Source organism: Adelges cooleyi, unplaced genomic scaffold (genome assembly GCF_023614345.1).
Source record: "Adelges cooleyi isolate 19-005CV unplaced genomic scaffold, UGA_ACOO_1.1 ACOO_flye_CR_arks_rails_tigmint_CR_PRNA_247, whole genome shotgun sequence".
Classification (NCBI taxonomy): domain Eukaryota; kingdom Metazoa; phylum Arthropoda; class Insecta; order Hemiptera; family Adelgidae; genus Adelges; species Adelges cooleyi.
In genome coordinates this window covers 10019325-10040387 of record NW_026095912.1, presented here as the reverse complement: position 1 = coordinate 10040387, position 21063 = coordinate 10019325, and the positions used below count along the sequence as shown (strand labels likewise).

The window sequence follows — 21063 nt, the reverse complement described above, 5'->3', positions numbered from 1 at the left end:
TTATACATAGGTGTGTATATCATTATATAAAAATACATTATTCACAAAAAAAAAATACAATAATTAGGTATAGATAATATCATGTGGGCAATAATCCGAAGTATGGTAAATAAAATAATTTAATTACGATTTTTTAACAAACCCTTATAACGGGGTTTCAAAATAGTATATAAATATTAAATAAAATAATTTACTCAATACTGTACACGTTGATTTTGAAGTCGTTTCCTTGTTTGTGAAATAAAATATCACAAACGCGTTACTTAAAATTAATTATTAGATTTTTAACAAAAACAGAGTCATGCCACATTAGATTCGCTTTGGTTTGTTTGATAAATAATAGTTATGACGATACTAGATTATTCTATTGCGAATTTTCTGCGAAAACAAGCTACGAACTATCGCATTGTTTATTACAACAATTATATTTATTATTATTAACAACTGTTAATGATAATCGTAGGTATCTAATAAATAGGTATATAAAATTAAAAAACACCGCTGTATCCGCATTGAGGTGTTTGACAAAAAAATCAAAACCATTTTCTTACAGCACAGCGGTATAATATATGGTGCACTGACTGTGATTACTAAAATTAAGGCTCCTTAACGAGGTAAATATTTACAAAACAATAGAATTTAAATAATATGTTGTGCGTTTGCGAGAGCACTTGGTTTTACGTTTTCTTAACGAACGCAGTCTTAATGTTGTTGAACGGCATCTCGACAGCCACCGTGAGTAAGATGGACACGAAAACGATTGTCACCAGTTCTTGGAGGTCGACCTAAGGAAACGAAAAGCGATTTGAGTGAGGTTAATCGACAAGGTTGATCGGTAGTTGGATCTTTCAAAACAAAGAAATCGTAAGGATTGAGTACTAAACAAACGAGACGTCGAAGAGGTTATGACACCGAATATATAATAATAATTTCATCTTACCGTCAATCCGAAACTGTACTCGAGCGGCGTTCGGTGTCTACCCACGTTGTAGAAGAATACGGGAAACTGAGTCAGGTAGAAAGTGTAAGACAATCGAGTGCAGACGATGAATCCTTTCCAAGAGAACAGCGACGACACAATTCCTAAAAAAGGAAAACAACGGTTGTGTTGAGTAAATCTGATGTAAAGCTGATAGCAGCTATTGTGATGGACAAGTCTGAGGCTTCGAGAAGACGAGTAGGGTAATAGAAAAATTGTAAACCTTACCTCCGTTACCGGTGTGCGAGACGAAGATGATCCAACCGAAAAATATACACCAACAAATAGGTGCGAAAGCGGCGTAGTTGGCGGCGTCTCCGGCGTTATAAACGTAGTTCATGTCTCCCATCTTGGACGGTTGAATGAATGCTTGGTAAAAGAAACCGACTGCGACAATCCAGCCCAATTTCAAGTTTACCTGAAATACAATTAAACCATTATTATTACAGAGTTGCATATAAGTGTACCAAAATGACTTGTAGATCAAAGTCTATTCATAATATTATGTGGTGTCATTAATCGACACCAACAACGTCAATCATCTTTGACGAGTCAAAATAAATAGAACGTCATAAGTTAATACCGGTGTTATTTTACAAGGTGGTGATTAGTCATGGACATGTCTAAACTCTAATCAGTTTATGTCTAAATTCTGTTATATATAACAATATGGTATGGTAATGCTTACATTTTTTATTTGATAGCTTCTGCCGGAACACCTCAGGAAGTTACCGAGAAGTAAGCCCATTATGTACACCGTGAGCCGATGGGTGGGTAATATGTACGAGTAGTCTGCCGTGTCGTACATTTGGGAGACTCTAAAGTGAATAATAAACAATTAATTATTAATTATTATAATTTTTCACAATAGAGAGAGAGAGAAAGGAAGTACGGATATGATGTATACATATTAAATGCAAAAGGAAATGTCAAAAAAACGATTGGATGCATTTAAGCTTGACGTGGATACTGAAAAGGGATTTGACCACAATCATTAGAGGAAGTAAAACAATCAAGTATATTTTGTATTTTTTCTTCATTAAAGGTGTACTTACGAGCTACCGTAGTTGATGAACAAGTTGAGTTTCCTCGTAAGAGTCTCGTAGTAACGGAGTCCAGTAGATGCTGTAGCCAACGTCAGCAACACAACAGTGCACTTCCTCGGCCATTTCCATAAGGCCCACACCAACAGGGGAGAGATGGCGAACAGTTGCGAATCGATAGCAATGTGATGCGTGTGCGACAAACACTACAGAAATATACATTAAAAGTTTTTCTTGTAGCAGAAAACATTACACTCACACGAACGAGTAGCAAGGTTGTGAAGAAAAAAACAAGATAAATTTGTCTGAGGGGCTTGTGGAATAAACTCAAACATTAAAATAAGGACTGCCAGTCCAAAGATTGGCAATGGCTTTGTTTATTGTTAACTATACTGGGTGTTCCAGCATTGAACCATAGTAATATATTGGTGGACATCAGTGAGGTGTACAAATAAGCCCTCGTTGTCCGTTATTGATTGCCACAAAAATGATATAGACAACCTCGTAAGTCCGAAAATAATAAGTTAAAAAATATGTTAAGTGTATTTTTGTAACCGGTGCAAAATCCTCACATTAAAAGAGGGTCACATCATTTTCAGCCTCTTTCGGCTCTGAACTTAAAAAAATAGTTTAAGTCTTACATTTTTGAGATAACCGAAAACGGACAACGAGGGGCTAGTATGTACACCTCACTGATGTCCATCCATATATTACTATGGACCGATACCGGAACACTCTGTATAAGGATAAGAACTGACTATTGATGCACATCTTAATTGGTGCACCTTTGCCTTTTTTCGATGTCCTAAGTCGGTGTGATCGAGTGTACAATGTTTTTTTTAGCTACTAATTGAAATCCAATGCAAAATAATTACCACGTTCTTAAAACCGAAGTAGTTGTGGATGAACAAGAAATTTTTCCACCAGTGTTGTTGACAAATGTCAGCATGCTGTTTTACCACGAGATTCCACTGAGGTCCAGAACCCAAGTTAGGCAGTATCAAAGTACAAAACAATATGATGGCTCCCATCGTCGGCACCAACCTGTAAGTATTAACAATACAAATTATAGGTGAATTACTCGTTGAAAGATCGAGCAAAAACTATGAAATTATCAACACACCTTCAATTCAACCATTTTCTAGCATAGGTAACCATAGGTAAGCATATTTACTCACCCCAAAATACTTACATTTCTCTACTGTCTTTACCACTTGCTCTCCAATCATAACCAATTCACCTCGTCTTACTGAAACTTCCTCAACGCTAAAATTAAACTATCTAATTCTGTTTTATACCAACTTATTCTTAAGCCATTTTTTCTATAATATCGTCTATTTCACCACACACGTTCTTAACACAAGTTTTCGCTCCTTCGTACTTTTACTTTGTCGTTTTTAATAATAAAGTTTTTCATAATTATTTACAATATTTTACTTCGGTATCAAAATAACTATTAATTATCGAAATTAATTGATGAATAATTTGTTTGTTATTGATAATAAATCTACCAGTTATGTTTTACGAATAAACTTGAAATCACATCTAAAGAAAATGTGTTTTAATACCCGTAGGCCACACTTAAGTATGAATAATTATGACTTAAATGTTTACAGGAATTTTTGGCTAGAGGTGAAGTCATATGGGTATGTACCATGCCGAGTTGGGGTTAATGTCTTATACGGATTTATTTGAAGGAGCCAAGTATGACTATGTTATGTACTAACGTCAGTGACTGATTTATTATATTTTGTTCTTTAGTCCGTGTTTTCATTTATTATGTTTTAACACAAGATCGAAAATGCCAAGTTCCCGAACGTTCATGCAAATTCGTTATTAAAAATTACCTGTCAGATGAACGTTATGTCTGCTGTGAGCAATTACTATCAATTTTTGTACTCGGCCAATGTCGTCGACGACAGTTTTGATTTAGAAATAAAATTACCTTGTCGCACAAATAGCTGAACTAATAGGTTTATTCAAATGATTATACTGATGCAATGCGAGTACATAATATATACTATATTTTACTTTATTACCGCATACACCGAGTTTACAGCTGTTATTGGTTATTAACGTACTAAATACATACCTTATATATCTGGATAGGAATTCGGTGGTCAAATCGATTTTTCCTTTTCGGTCTAAATGCCTTAAAAACGTAATGGACGTCAGTATTCCGCTCATGAATATAAACGGATCCGTGTACAGACTTGCTGCTCGTGCTATGACCGTCCATGGTTTGCCTAGATACTGAAACATATTACAAATAATTAATATATAATTAAGATATAATAGTACTATAACGTGAGCCGAAAAATATTGTCTCTTAGTAGATACTATAATATCAATATGGTGCACCACAAGCTAACGAAAATAATGCTCGCATAACCAGTAATTGTATAAAAATTAAATTGTTATTGTTGTAGTTTAGGTTATGAAATGCATAAGTAATTGTATTTAAGTACCCCGTTTGTTCAAAATATTTTTTCCCAATTTTTTATTTTCAATTTTCTGTGTTTGCAAACTAAAATAATTACCTATATACATTATACTATATTTGTTTACTTATAGAATAATTAATTAGATAGAGTTAAGATAATGCCACGCCATCTATTTATCAAGGAGTAAAGTACCTATAAGAAATGTTCGCAAAATCTTAACTTAGAACTTAAACTAAACTTAGTTGTTCTTATTAAAACATAAATTATATTATACGTAGAGATGTCGACTAACAGATAAGAGTGAACAAATCGGATATGGTAGACCGACCCTAAAATGGTGTGGGATAAGCCGAAGAATTATAGTACATTTATTTGTTTGACGTGTTTACGTCCTGATCTGCAAAATTAAAAAAATATTTCTAACCGCATTTAGAGTATATATATATATATATACTGCCAGTTACGCTTAATATTATTTCATTTATTCCTATGACGTAAAACTGTACAAGGCATAAATACATATTATATCATATTTTTTATTAGAATGAGTCTGAATAATATATTTAATTATAAAATAACCATTAACCGAATCACGCATGGCTACACTATGTTACGGTCAGTCGGGTTCGGTCGTCAGAGGAAAAAATTACCACACCAAATGTGTTAACACTTTAAAAAAATACTGAAAAAACAACAAAATGTTGAATATTTATTATCAATTAGCGAAATGACAATATGCCCGTTGTGTGTAGTAATAAAAAGTAATAATAACAAAAGCTTAACGCTGTAATGAGGGAAAAATACAGACTTAACAAAGAAACGACTCAGTTTTAGGATTTTTAAATCTTTATTGATTTAGTGCTTTTCTGGTTTTCAAACCATTTTATATATTAACATACATTTTTTTCTATAAAAAACCTGTCAAAATCAAATGAACCATAATAAACAAAAAATAGTTATATGTTATTTGCCTATCGGGTTTTTTTTTTAATTAAGTATTAATTATTGAATATTAAGTTAATAAGCGAACTCTTAGATACTAGAGTCGTCACACTCCATAATTTCGTAGACAAATATTAGAAGCATTTGAAGACATTTTAATTTTTTAATTTATGTATATACTAAAGTTTTTTTGAAATTAATGATCGAAAAATCGGAAGAGAATTCTATACTGAAATTTAAAAGCTTACTCATTGGTTTATTCATATTTTAAATAAGGTTTAAAATAATAATAGTAATATTGATGCATATCAATTTTTTTCTACAATAGTAGGTAAATCTACCTCAGTACCACTCATGGAATTAGCTAAATTAATGGTGGCATGTTGCATGATGCGGAAACGTAATTTGTTAGAAATTAATATAATATGATAGTTTTCTTTTAAAAATTATTTTTTAACTATTTTTTTAAATGTGTGCTTACAGTGGTATAGTTTTTTCTGCCCTGTCCCATATAAGTAGACCACCCAAACTAGGCTATCCTTACTTTTCCATCGGTCACTATTTCTCAGATATTCGGTGTTTATTTATTAATTGCCCGCCCCAGCAAATATCAAACAAGCTATATTTAAGGATATATTGATAATATTTTCCGACATTTTTTGAGATGAGGAAATAGGGTTTTCTTTTGTAAAGTTATAACTTTAAAATAAAGATTTATGAATGAAAAAACAATATTCGTGGCATGTTGCATACTATTAATTGAAAGGTAAGAATATAGGATCTTAACCTTAAGATGCATGTATATTTGGTAAAAATACAATTTATCAAACTAAAAAAAGAATACCACCTAATTATTCTTAGGAATTATTTTAAGACTCCAGAAGCATGTAAACACTAGCAAGCAAAGATTCGAGGACTCGTGTTTATCAAATCGATGGGATTTACTTGTAATTTAATAATGCATTGTACAGTAATAATATAATGTACACAAAATGTTTATTCAACACGGAATAGTCCAGTTTTAACACGAGTATACAAACAACTTGCAAGGTTTACAACTATACACAAAATATACTTATCGACTATAAAACATGTATGTCGTTTCCGGTTAAGCCTGCTTGGCTAAGAACGTACAATCGCTTAAATAATAATTTATACATAATATACTCGTATAATATAATCTTTATTGTCTGTTACTAGCTAGCCTATGTTACGATAACATCTTATAAATTGAAAACGTCAAGGTTAACGTTTGAATACATTTATTTTTGAGAATAGGTTAGGTTTTTTAAATTTTTTTAAATGACGACATGCGTTTTTCCAAAACACATAGTACATGTATTTTACTGATACTTATCCATCGGGTCCACGTCGCGTCGTAGGATGCGCCTAATGCATCTACCTAAGTATATTGTATTATACTGGGTACCTATTATTAAAAATTTAGCGTTCAGAAAACCAAGGATGCGCTGTTGGGTGTGTTTATAATTAAGCGGTAAATACAGAAATTATGGGCATAACCGTGATGGATAAACCATTTAGAGTTTGGGCCCAACAACCGTATATGCAAATCAATAATGTTAATGATGCGAAGAGAAGAAGTTTAAAAATAGCGTACCTTCATTATGGGGCGTCCAATATAGCAGTTTAAAGAAAAACAATACATTTACTATAATAATTTGTATTATCATAATATTAGTAAGGACTACACCGTTATACCTACTACAATAATGCAAAATAAACCATGCCATTTTTATAGATTTCTGGCCCGGTTTTAAGCTGTTATTCTTGACATTAATATTATGTTATAAAGATCATCCAATCGTTCATATGTTATATTGTCTATCTATCTATCACGAATACATGGAAATAGTTTTCTAAGTTCAGCATGGTCACAATAAGACCGTGATTCTATAAGGAGATTTCTAATACCTAGATTTAAGTACGCAATTGTGCGCAAAATCTCATTTTAAAAATTACACGGTAATAATTAAACGGTAAATTCATAATTTTTTTGTAAACAATATTTATATAAACGTATATAATATGTTTGTTATAAAGGACTTTTTTTTTCTATGTATCCGAATAAGGCCTCAGATTTTTTCTAGCACGTCAAATAGTTTTTTATCACCTTTAAAATTGTAAATAAATTGTAAAACAAGTATTAGAATTTTCATATATTATTCTGGGTTAAAAAAAAAAAACTACAAATTTTACATTAGTTCTGAGACTAGATTCATGCAAATAAATATGCATATTAAATCGCATATTTGGGTCAAAACGCAAAATACAAACGAAAGTTTTGAGCGACCCCCGCGGATTTTTTTGAAAATTACACTGCATGACTGTTATGATGACAGAAATCTTTACAATTTTATTTTGGATTTCTTTTTCAATTTATTTTGGCCATGGTCGTAAAAATTATTTTGAGTTTTTGCCTTGACACCTCATTTTTATAATTTTTTTATAGTACTTTCGGCTATCAAAAAAAAAAAAATATTAAAAATTAGTTTTTTTTTTGATAGCTGAAGGTACTATAAAAAAATGATAAGTGTCAAGAAAAAACTAAATATACTTTTTACGACAATGACCAAAATAATTGAAAAAAATTCAAAAAATTGGTTTTGATCTATATAAATTATATACAGAGCGATCATTATATCGTGAACCACTTAATATCTCATCGAGTTTAATAAGAAATTTAGTTTTTTTTTATAATGTTTTTATACAATGTTATTTCAATTTTGTTTGTTTTTACACCTCTCAACTTGGTTATTTGGAAAGCAACTTTTAAAAGTTAAGCGGTAACGCTTACAATTCATTGACTTTTAAAATTGAGAGTGACGTACTAAAAAATTTGGCCGATATAACCAGTTTCGGATAACTATTTTTGAAGTTATTGAAGTTTCAAGTTTAGGGCAGGATGAAAGGTGGAGTGTAGTATTATTTTTATCTGCGAGTATTTCCAACTGCACTTCCCCGCCCATCATAACTTTTAAACTAGTATAAGTTATATAAGAGTAGTTGTTCAAAAGTGAGGTATTGAATGGTTCACGATAAAATGATCATCTGTAGACTATATAGTATTACTAATTGAGCAACCCCAGGAATCAGAGTTATGAGATGTTGTTCAAAAACAAATTTTATAACACTTGATGTCATTCACGTCTCACAAGCTATACTGTATAATATAGCCATATAGAACTAGCTTATCAAATGTCAATGCTATAACTTATACGACCGTTACACATCATTTACATGGTACACTGGGTATGACATATTTTGAATATTAACTATGGTATAAACTACATTAATTTTAGTATCTTTGGTATAACCTATATTAAATCAGTTTAGAACGGTGTAAACTTACCTCAGTCATGTAAGTTCTGTTGGAGTAGGGGTTGAAGAACATAGCCATAGACTTGTGCGACGCCAACAGCATGAAAGCGTTCAAGGCCCTTATGCCGTGTATTGACTGTATAGCGTCCGGCGATTCTGTCAAGCTGAACAGTTGATTTAAATTTCTTTTCAGTGAAAAACAATACAGCAGCTTTGATAAATTACCTGAAAGCATAGAAAAAAACGTAGCTAGAATATAGGTTGTACCAGAGAGGTTATGTCGCAGCGACTTTACATAAAAAAAAAAATTAGGTATTGAAAAACTTACTTTTGGAATTTAAAAACGTTATCGTATAAACGTCTAACGCCGAAGACAATATTATGATGGCGAACAATACACCAAACGCTGATCTAAAAAAGAACAAAACAAATACAAACATTATTCATTTACTTAGGTCAAAATTCAGCTTTTCTTGAGTTTTTGTAAGGCCCTCCACCCAATTTGGGTTCTCTGGCCTCCGCCATGAAGAACACAGTGGATGGAGATTTCAGTAAATATTAAATTAATTGACCCATGTCTTTGACGCACTAGTACAGCGGCTATAATTCTGTACGTGTGTATAATGTATTTTCGTTAACCATAAAAATATACTATTAACTTCTTCTAAAAGCGTGTTACTTGTAGCTGTTTATAAATTAAGTTACAATTTAAAACAAAATACATAAATTATCAAAAAAAATCAATCATTATCGTAATACCTGTATGATTATTGTTATTATCATTCTACATATTACAATAAAAAATAATCGTATCGCGCATCAGGAAACAAAATAATTATTTCAAAATTGCATCTTATAATTAATATAATTATTATAATTATATTATTAAAAACTGAGAAGGAAACCTTGAAAGATAACTGTTTTTTTAGGTTAAAGTATAGGGTTCAGTACACGTAAGATGGTATTATTATTTTAATCATACAAATTATAAAACTGCATTCTTAGACCTTTCCTAATGTTTGTGTTGAGACTAGCTGTATACTAATGGCTTTCGTCAAGTCATGTTGACATAAATGACCATCAGTTGAGTTAATATGTTTTGAATACTTAAACACACACAAATAAGCGTACATCGTTAAACACACAAATCGATAACCATGCACATTTTTTAAAATTTATATTTTAACTCTATATTAGATCTGTCTTGAAATCTCCTCCACCTCTTTTCTTCTAGAAACCTGTTATACTAGTATTAGCCCCTAAATCGTTTCTGAAATTTTGATGGCCGAGCTCACTTTTCAAAACTTATAATTATAGTGTTGTATTGTGCTTCATTTTTACTTTTAGCTTACAGGTTCAAACTTCAAACAATCATTAACCATTGGAAAAATATTAAAATAAGTTTATAATTTTTGTAATTATTTTGCTAGCGCCCTGTATGTGATACTAATATTACCATACCAAAAAAAAAAACAAAACAGTAATCATCACTGTTATTAGGAGACGTTTTTTGTAAAAGTAACTGTATGATTATTGTTATTATAATTCTATGTATTATAATAGTGTATTATGCACAATGACCTGTTTTGTATTGGGGAAAAAAATTAATAAAACAAACAAAGCTTGTAAGAGTATAATACAGACAGCCTTCGTTACTCAGTCGGTGGGAATTCACTGCATCAACGTTATCATGCAAATAATAAATAAATAGAATATATATATATATATATATATGCAAATATTTTGAAAACATTTTACCGATAACGAATACGGGGATGTAGAAAAGTTATAAAAAAGTTGGCATTTTCAAAGAGATGGAGCGCACTTTGTTAACTATGTGATTTTGAAGTTACTTGATAGCTCTTTCTGCAGGAATATTCAAAATTACCATTCTTACTCACCTCTATGTATTTTCTTTTAACTGAAATTCTAAATCACAAGTAGTTTTTTTGTACATATATTTTACTTACATGGCCATTAGAGATCCCATCGTGGGAACGAAAGACTTCCTTAGGGTCTGACACATCTCAGGATCCACCTTGAGACGTAATCTGATTTCATTGGTGTCCACGTACTTGGACAATATGGAATGCATTTCTCGTTCAATTTCAGATGGTGAACAACTGGCAGGCGTGCAGATGGCCCAGTTGATAGTGGAAAATCTAGGGACTCGATGGCCCGGCTGTAAATATCATTTATCGAATTAAAACTCGGCATACAATTAGAATCGGGACACCATTAGCAGAAAACTATCAATGAATGTAAGTACATAGATTGTGATACGTCAACATGACGGGAAGTATGTAATCGAAAAGTTCTTGGCCGTATAATGTAGAAAAATATTTAATAATACTCCTAACGGCACATCTTAATTACAGTACCTAGTTTTTAGTGCCCTATAAAAAGGGCGATTTTACAAAGTCACTCTCCGAAAACGATTAATCTTCTTTTCACTGTAATTAAAATCGATTGTATGTCAAACGACATCCCTTGACATTGACATAATATAACATTATCACGTTTAGAGTGACGCTCTAACCGCGCCCGCCGTCTTGTAAAACAATGGAGTTACCGCATTGCACGTGACTAATTCGAAACCATCAATGTCAAAATATTTTGCAATCCGTTCTTAAAATGTTCAGTGACCATAACGGAAAGTAACGCTCCAAATGATTCATTTTTACGGAAAAGTAAATAAAACTTTAAAAAGCCCTTCAGAACGGCGCAGTTACTTCACCGAAACGCATATTACATCTTATCAATTTATTCTGATCTTAGAACTTGGAAAAATAAATGTAATAATTGGTAAATTTTCCTTAAATTTCGTTTTATTTTATTTAATTAGCATATTAAATATAATGATATGAAATCTAATAAGTTTCTTCATCTGCACATTATGCACATATTCTACGATTATATGCAATCGCTAATGCGTATTAACTTAATATGCATTAAGTTAACGCGCATTAGTGTACGGGTTTACCCTTTAAACGTTCAGTTATTAGTATTGAATTCTTATATAATATAAATTAATTAGAGTGTTTTATATTTTATGATAAAAAAGTACTGTCATTCTTTATCCCACGGTTTTCGGAATATTGTATTATTTTTATTATTATAATGTTTTGTAATACCGGAGTAAGAGTTAACTTAATACTACATAATAGTTAATTATAGATAAATTCAAGTAAGAGATTTTATAAGGATAGCTCAGTAGTATTGTGTATATGATTTTTAAATAGAAAGGGGCAAAAAAAAGAGCAGTTTGAGTACAGTGCACTGAGCTGAGACAATGTATAGAGGGATGATAAACTGTCTTACTATTCTTTTATCATCAGCCATAAATTATAACGACAGAAATCCCTAACGCGCTATAGCATAATATTATAAAAAAAAACCTTTACTTAAAAATCTCCAAAGTACTATAAAACACCTAATGATATTTAAAGGATCAAAAAGGCTTATTTTTAGTATTTATTTTATTGTTGTAGGTATTAGTATTCCACGAGACATAAACGAATGGCCTAAACGTTTGAAAACACACGTGGACAAAATATTTAATATTAATCGCACAAGCTTGTAGAAAAAAAAAAATACCATTTCATTTTTTTTTTTTTTAATAATACAATAATTAACTGTGTTCATGTACTATGAATAATTAAAATGAAAAAAAATGAACTGTGTTTCATCACGAATCTTTTAGTATTTTGAAAACATAATTATACTATTTCATAAGATTGTATTCATTTATTCGACTTTATATTAATATGTCTAGTTCATTAACTGTCGTTTTTTTGCAGTTGTCGGTGGATAAGTTTGACAAATGATTACATAGCCTTATTAGGCATTTGAAACCACTCGGCACCTGTAGCAGGTATATATTTGAAAACAACTGCTCAATTAAAACTGGTTGAGTGTAGTTATGCAAACAACCACATAATTGTAATCCCTAAGTAAACGGATAAAAAAAACTAATTAATTCATTATTATTTGTTCAGACCTGTTGCTTAACGCGGTTCTGCTCGTATAAAGTAGACTAGTCATATTATATTTATTTATTCAATTTTCAGATTTCTTTTAATGCTGACCCAAAATGGATTAACTACGATTTTGTATGACTCACATCTTCCAACCGACTGCGAAAAGCTGAATGTGAGTGCATCAACTTCAAAATAGTCTTCAGTTTTTCGTTGTTTTCGGCTATCACGTTCATCTCCACGTACGTCAAACAGTACTGTCCTTGAATGCCTAACTTTTGGTCGTTGGCGTTCAAACACTGGTCGAAGTCTCCAAACTGATTGATGTTTCCGTTTAGAATGCCTGACGGTATTTTGGCCGTCGAATCGTACACTGTGAAACAACAATAAAACATATATTAATGTCAAAGCGCAGACAAGCCAAGATTAAACGAAGGCCTTCATCATAAACTAACATGAAAAGATGTTTGAGTGATTCAAGCACACCTAAGAGTTTGAACTTTCAATTTTTTCAATAAAAATTCTTTTTGTTCTTGTTAAATTTGGGTTGTTCGCAATTATTTTTGAAATTATAATTTACATTAAATAAAACGATTTTCTTTGCACAGTACATTCTTTTTGAGGGCATATAATTAAATGTTTTAGTTAATTTTATTTTTGCGCACCAAACATTCTTCATATTTAATTCATTGCTTCAGATATACATAAAACAATTATAGGAGGCTACAGAAATAGTCCCCCTTATTATATCCCCCTCCCTATGTCTGCCTATACATGCACTCAACCAAGCCACACTGACATCCACAAACACAAATACTTCATATAAATGCATAGTAAGTAACCAATAAAGATGTCTATTGCCCAGTGTTTGTGAGGTTTATTATATAAATAAGTTCTATAAAATACTTAAACATTTGTAGTCAACATTTGGAATTCATTTTGGCCAGCTCAGTAAAAAACGATTTGTTTCAAGGATTTTTATACCGTTTTCACATCATTCTGATAACAATGCAAGTATAAAGTTCTCGCATTACCTATTTTGGTTTGGAAAAAATTTGCGGATACTCTGTCGAAGGGCGCCATTCTGTTCATCTCTTGCGAGATGTGTGGATGTTAAACAATATATTTTATGTATTATCGTTCACATATTATGGAGACCTCGAATAGACCTAAGTCACGTTTTGCTTACCTCGATTTGGATATAGAAATAACTTAAAAAAAAAACAACAACAACGGAAAACCCAATTAAATTATTGACCAATATGAGAATAATTTTTTAAATAGCGTTTATTAATAACTATTGAAATTGACTATGGCACCTACCTACGTACATAGTTAATCTCCGTTTAAGTTAATAGTGAATAAGGCGTTGTGCAGAAAATCGTGAGGTAGGTAATAATAATAATAATATCTTGCGAGATAAACAAAACAACAGCTGTCGATTTAAATAAATGTTGATGGTTATACGATAAAAACAATGAAATCATCAGACTCATCTGCAATTATTAACAAGCCCATTATTATTATTACCATCAAATTTGACCGGATCGAGTGGGTAGGTATAAATAGTTTTGGACACTCATAGGCCATAAAATATATTTTTTTTATTTGCGTCTTTTTGATATCGAATAGTTTGAATTAATAATTAACTTTAATAAAATACAGATCATTTCTGTATCTATTCATAGAGGAAAAAGCAATGGACCGTCAAAAGTCCAAACTAGAAGAGAGGGATTAGGATATAACGAGTGAAGGATGTGGTTACAAAAAATGTACAGTGAAATTACATTTTCATAAACGTAGTTTTACACTAATGCCTTGAGGGTTTACATTTTTACTATTAGTTAATTTTTGTATTAATAATAGTAATAATTAATAAAAATAATAGTAGTGTTTTATGGTATGTAGTTTTAGTGGCGTTACTTTAACCGTTGTACACTCACCATTGATATTTGATAGTAAAATTAATCGTGACCTCATTCCGCACAATAGGGTCTGTGGACCCATTGATCATCTTGGCAAACCATATAACAGAATAGTTTATTTTAAGTGCTAGCATAACGATTTAGTCCTTGACATTGAAATTTTTTCAACCGGACAATGGTAAATACCGAACTTAACACGGATGCGTTGCACAATAAATTTCCGGAAAATTGTAAAAAAAAAACAATAGACATATTTTTAACGGATAGAAAAACTTCATTTATTAATTGCAATCCACCCGAGAAACAATACTCAATGGTATTTAGTTATTGTTATATGTACAAGTCTTAGTATTCAATATAATAAACTAATGACCATACTCAGGCCTTGTCGTAACAAAAGCTTAAATGGAAATGTTTTTGGACTACCATAAAATTATGACGGTTTACGCAACTGATTTTTTTTTTGTCACTCTTCGACCACGCACTTTTTAAGGGAAACACTCACAGTTAAAGTGAACGTGACAATTATTGCATTTTAAACGTACAATGCGCTCTCTAATGAGGTCGACGCGTTATTAGGCGCCTAATGTTTATTTTTCTGACATGGCAAATTTATATTTTATATATTTGTGTTCATAATTTCTCTTGTCCGGTGAGTTTGTACAAGTGGTTGATCTCAACACATATTTTAACTCGATATGATGATGTTATCTCGCACTATACCAATTTCTTAATAGAGTCGATCGGTTTATGTTTTTTCTATCAATTTAAATTAAGTCTCAGTAGAGTACGTAAGAGAGCTAAATGGGCTAAAACCACCCACCTCTACCTTGGCCATGTAGTTATTGTTTTTTTAATTTATACTAAAAACACAATACGTATAAACTATCAAATAGTATTAGTAGTATACAAAATAAGGTAGTAAGACCTAGTATACAAAATGTCAGTTGACAAAAAAAATTTAACCTAAATAGAACTAAATATCCAATTAGCAAAATTATATGGTAGGAAATAGCGAGATGACATAACATTAACCTTTATTAGACAACATATTTTTGGAGATCATAAAAATATGTACAAATTATTATAATTGTTTTATAAATCCATGATATAGTCCTTTACTGTGTTTTCAAATAGCCCAATAATATTTCTTAATTTTCTTTAAAATATTAGATAATAATTCAATATTTAATGGAACTAAATTATTTTTTCCCAAAACAACTTTAGAAATAGAGTTTGAAAATTTCGAAAACGTGTAAAAGAATTATTATAGCTGTTTTTTTTGTAATAAGTACAAACTTTTTAATTTGAACGCCTACCGTTAGGTTTTGTCTTTTTAGTTGTACATTGAACAAAATCTAGGCTATTGTGGATAAATAATTTATCTGGTTAACCTGTGGTTTAAGCAGAGTAGCAGTTGATTTAATTAAGATTTTATCTAAAAAATTATTAAATTTAGAGATTTTAATAATTTTTATTCAAAAATATTTGTTTATAATTTACTGAAATAAAAAATGATTTGATTAAAATTGTATTTGAGTAAAACAAATTATATATATATATATATATATATATGGGTAAAAACGCTAAATATAGTAAAACGTTTGGGTCGACCCCCGCCGATTTTATTTTGAAAATCACACTGTATGTCTGTTATGATGAAAGAAATATTTTAAAGTTGTTAAACATTTTTTTTTCCGATTATTTTGGCCAAACAGTCGTAAAAAGTATTTTGAGTTTTACCCTTGACACCTCTTTTTTTTATCGTTTTCTTATAGTATTTTCGACCATCAAAAAATATTTATTAAAAATCAGATTCTTGTGTAAAATAATCGCAACTTACTGAAAAAAATGCTCAAATTTCGGGCAACACGAAAAAAACAACTTTTTAGATCATAAACTCAATTTTAATGAGTTTTAATAAATTTCTATACATATGCTTAATAAAATTTCAATATAAGATATGATGTTGTCAATATAATATACCTAGTGGTTTTAATACTCGTAAGTTGTTTATGTTCAATGCGGTATTTATAACGGCTCATTAATTTTTTAACACAAAAGCAAAACGTATTGTACCGTGTCATTACCGCCGTTTGGTCGTTAGCCCTTTGCCTATAACTGCAGTAATAAACCAGTATATGGGGTTAACGGTAAATTGTGAAACATTTCAAACAATACAGTTTTTTGTGTGTACCTCCTATTTAATTTCTATAACGTGACTTGAAGTATTTTCAAAGAACAACTAGATTATTATAGTCTGACCTTTGCCGCGCACTTACTTTTTAAAGCCCACAATGTCAACTTTTCGAGTTCGCTCAAATAGATGTGGCTGTGCTTCTTGCATAACTCGTTGGTACTGTTTAATAGAGCCACAGGTGGATTGGAGAACATGAATTTTTGCACTGTACTCGAGTGCAACTCGGCTTTTGTCTTTTGTCCTGGAAAATTACAAACACAAAAACATTAAAAAAACTGTTACAATAATAAAAAAATCGAAGATTCGATCTGAATAACGTCGAAAAAAAAATTATCAATTGGTTTGTTGGGTTTCCCACACTTATTGCACGATGATTATGGGTGATAAGGAAATTCTGGTTTACATTAGTTTGTAGCTTAATATCCCCCCCCCCCACTTCCAAAAAAAAAACAACCAAAACTGACCAAAGTGGTCAATAGCGCGTTATTCGGATCGAACCTTCAATTTTATGTTAGTCAATTTTTTCAAATGCAGTTTAGCTAACAAATTAACAATTTATTATTTCAATAATTGTTATTCGGTATTTACATAGTTAGTGTACATAAAGATTTTTTTCTATGTGAATTTGAATATAACAAAAAAAAAAGTAAATGATACCATCTAGAAAAAACTTAAGCAACACTTGTTTATTATAAAATATTTAAATAAACCCCCTCAAAAATAATACTCTACACTCAGTCTTTCGTGTGCGTTGAAGATGGTTACTATGCTGCCGAAATAAGTATACACATTATTATTTATAATAATGTTTATAATGTTTATATACAAGTATTATTTTTATGGTTAAAAGTTTATTTAAATATTTTATAAATGATACCATAATTGAGTTAGTAACAGAACATTTATTTAAATCAATCAATACCTATTGTTTATCGATATACTCTGATATTCTCGAAAAATTAGCAACAATGTTTTGGGCGATAAACGTTTTAATGGTTAATAAAAATCAGGCTGTATACATTAATCAACTATGCTGTATTGCACAGCGCACACATATTATAATATGAACACTCCTAAATTATAGGACATCAAACAAAAAAAAACCCATTATAATTTAAGTATATTAACGTTGGAAACCTACTAACGGTAATGTATAGTTCGAATATTATGTTATGCTTGTGATATTGCAACAGCACTTTGCAGCGATGTGGTCATCGCAAAAGGCTATTGTGTGACCGTTTAATGAATACAACAGAAAACACAACAGTATTAAATAGCTCTGACTAAATTACTCTACAGGTAGGTATCTAATTCTTCATTATTCTAAACATGTGATTCTCGAATAATATATAGATGTTATAAGTACTCGTTAATAATTTTATGTTTATCTACTTAAATACCTATGTATATATTTTTTTTTCAAAGTCATTTATCGATGGACCAAACACAAAAACCTGTTTGATACGAGTATTTTTTCAAAACCGCAAGCAACTCTTGCTGGCCAGACGACATACGACCGCGTTCAATATCGCCCTGTAACGGAGCGGACCAGATAATCATGAATACAATTAATAATTATGTAACTTGCATGTGTACTTGCATCACTCTATTATTATCATTATAACGCGTCGTCTGCCAATTATTTTACAGACTCATTTGGGCAAAATTTAACGGCGGGTGCCATTTTTTTTTTAAACAATATTACAGACATTACCTTTGTGGTTGGGTAATAGAGGACACGATATCGACTGTACATAAGGTAATAGTCTAAACTAAACGTTTGCCGTCCATCGTAACTGCAACTAAAACGCAAACGTTCAGACATACAAACGCTCGTTTAGTATAATCACTGCAATTACCTTTCGAAAAAATGTCTATAGGCATAAACAAAACCAGCAAAGAACATGAAACCCATTTATATGCTTATTTTACCAACCAATTGTAGTATATACATTTATATGAAAAAAATATTCTTTGAATATACAAACATAAGGTATATTATCAAAAAAAAAAAAATTAAGAATAGTATTAAACCCAGCAAAACGTTCAGCAGTTCGGATCGAGAGCTAGATGGCAAGTCCATAGCATACCTTGGACGCTAACATTATGATACTTAAAAGGCATACTTAACAGTAAACACAACTGGAATTCGCACATTGCAACCAACCTTCAACAAGGTCATCAAAGATTAAGATTATACTACCTTTTAATCAATCGACAGACCATTCATAGCTGGAGGAAGTGTTTACAACTAGTTTGTAAATAGAATATAATATGTCTCCTTGTAAGGTTAATAGAGGTCCCAGACTACAACTATTATATAAAGATGACCGCAGATAATATGAGTTCTGTATTCAGTACTTTATAGCAGTAATTACTAAATAGGTCTTAGAGTAATTCTACAGAAATCGCTATTTATAGTGAATAAATTCAGAATTTGTATTTTTTAATATAAATAGAGCGTTTCGCTAGATATGTTCTTGAACTTAGCAAGTAAATTATTAAACTTATATCTTCATATTCCGATAACGTTTTGTAATCAGTAAATAAGCGTTAAGTTTTAAATATATTTTTTTTTTGTGATAAAATTTATATGAAACAAAGAAAATTCAGCACCGAGCTTGACACAATATGGTAAATATATATTTTTTATTCCACAGCTTACTCCAAATGATGTTTATAATAATAACCGTCAAACGTTTTTTTTTAATTGAAAATTATGTATAATTTTTTAAATGAGAAAATCGATTTCCTTGTTTTTCAAAAAAGATCAAGTACTCAAAAATTATTGTTACGCCCACCGAAATTCAAACGGATATTAGTGATCACGAATTTGTACAGCTCACTTATTTATTCAGAGTTATTATAAGGAAAACTAATAAACGAATATTAATTTTCTTGCAACTTGCTGACCGTGAAAGAGTAAACCCCAATAAACGAATAGGTTAGGTCAAATTTGATTAAACTGGTATGATATCACGGACGGGTACTTATAGGTATTAGGTACCACATAATTTAGCCAGGCTAAAACGATCAAACACAATATTATAATAATAAAAAATTGGTTTCACAACATCAATATTTAATAGTGGGACAACATTCTAAAATGTTTTATGATAATAAAAAACAAATGTTTGACCTCCGTCTGAAACGATAATAATATTTACGTAGGTATTATATGTGCAAACGGTAAACAAGTAAAACGTTTTTCGGTGATTTTAAGATTTTTAACAATTAGGTAAGTGGTTTTCTTTGTTGTCGTATGCATACATGCATAACTATGGTGGTCCTAATAACGTCGTGGTAGCTCGTTAATAGCTTCTATCGAATATTTGCAATACCTGCTATAGTTAATGATTACTGTAAACTTTCTTTGAGTATTTCAAACGGAATGTCGTTAATGTAATATTGTATAGTAAACCATTAATAATTAACTTCAATGGTGAGATTATAGTTTTTAGTTAAAGGTAAAATAATATTGTTGTATCTACTCTTTTTAATTTTTGTTCCTCCACAAGAGGAAGACTTCCATGTTCCGACAGTCCACATAGATCTTCGATTATTGATTACCAAAATGAAAAAAAAAATATGTAAAAAATTTAACTTTTAAGACAGATTTAAAAGTAGCTTTTCTACAGATATTGAACATTTTTCTTCTTATACTAAACAAAAAATTAATTTTTCAAATTATGATTATGTTACGAAACGTTATATTTTTTTATTGAACTCTATTTACTTCACAAAAATTACTATAACTTGTTGAAACGCTTCAACAAATTAACCAGAAAATTATATGACAAGATCGAAATTTATCAAAATCACTTTCATGTACAAATATTGTCTATTTACAAAAGCCACGATTCTTAAGTTAGGCCCTTAAGCTAAAATTGAAATGTACATTTGATAAAACTTAAAATTACCCCTTTTAAAATATTGGGAATATTAAACAAGATTTGAACTTTAAATCATTACTTTAATGAACCAGGAATTTAAAAATGTAGAACCTGATTACAATATTTAATCATTTTTTTACTAAGCAGCATTAAAATTACTATCGATGGTCAGTTAATTATGTGTTTTTTTCAGTAACCATTAAAGAATAATTGAAAACAATAGGTACCAAAAAAGTATTTTATAAGCATTTGTAGTATGTTTTTTATCTATCGGGTAATATAGTTTTTTATGTATTAACCGCCCTTTTAATTTTTTATTAA

At 30.6% G+C, this 21063-nt stretch overlaps 1 protein-coding gene across 1 annotated transcript in view; it reads right to left on the bottom strand.

Annotated features, from left to right (window-relative positions):
* Positions 1-57: 57 nt before the first annotated feature.
* LOC126836906 (nose resistant to fluoxetine protein 6-like) overlaps positions 58-21063 on the bottom strand; it is a 35926-nt gene continuing 14920 nt past the window's right edge. Inside the window, exons 2-13 of the mRNA XM_050570627.1 lie at positions 16932-17090; positions 12871-13097; positions 10718-10929; positions 9076-9158; positions 8779-8972; positions 4115-4275; positions 2898-3066; positions 2035-2228; positions 1668-1797; positions 1208-1397; positions 941-1083; positions 58-785 (exon numbers count right to left, since the gene is read on the bottom strand). Coding sequence (XP_050426584.1) covers positions 678-785; positions 941-1083; positions 1208-1397; positions 1668-1797; positions 2035-2228; positions 2898-3066; positions 4115-4275; positions 8779-8972; positions 9076-9158; positions 10718-10929; positions 12871-13097; positions 16932-17090 — 1970 coding nt within the window. The 3' untranslated portion in view covers positions 58-677. The remainder of the gene's footprint in view (positions 786-940; positions 1084-1207; positions 1398-1667; positions 1798-2034; positions 2229-2897; positions 3067-4114; positions 4276-8778; positions 8973-9075; positions 9159-10717; positions 10930-12870; positions 13098-16931; positions 17091-21063) is intronic.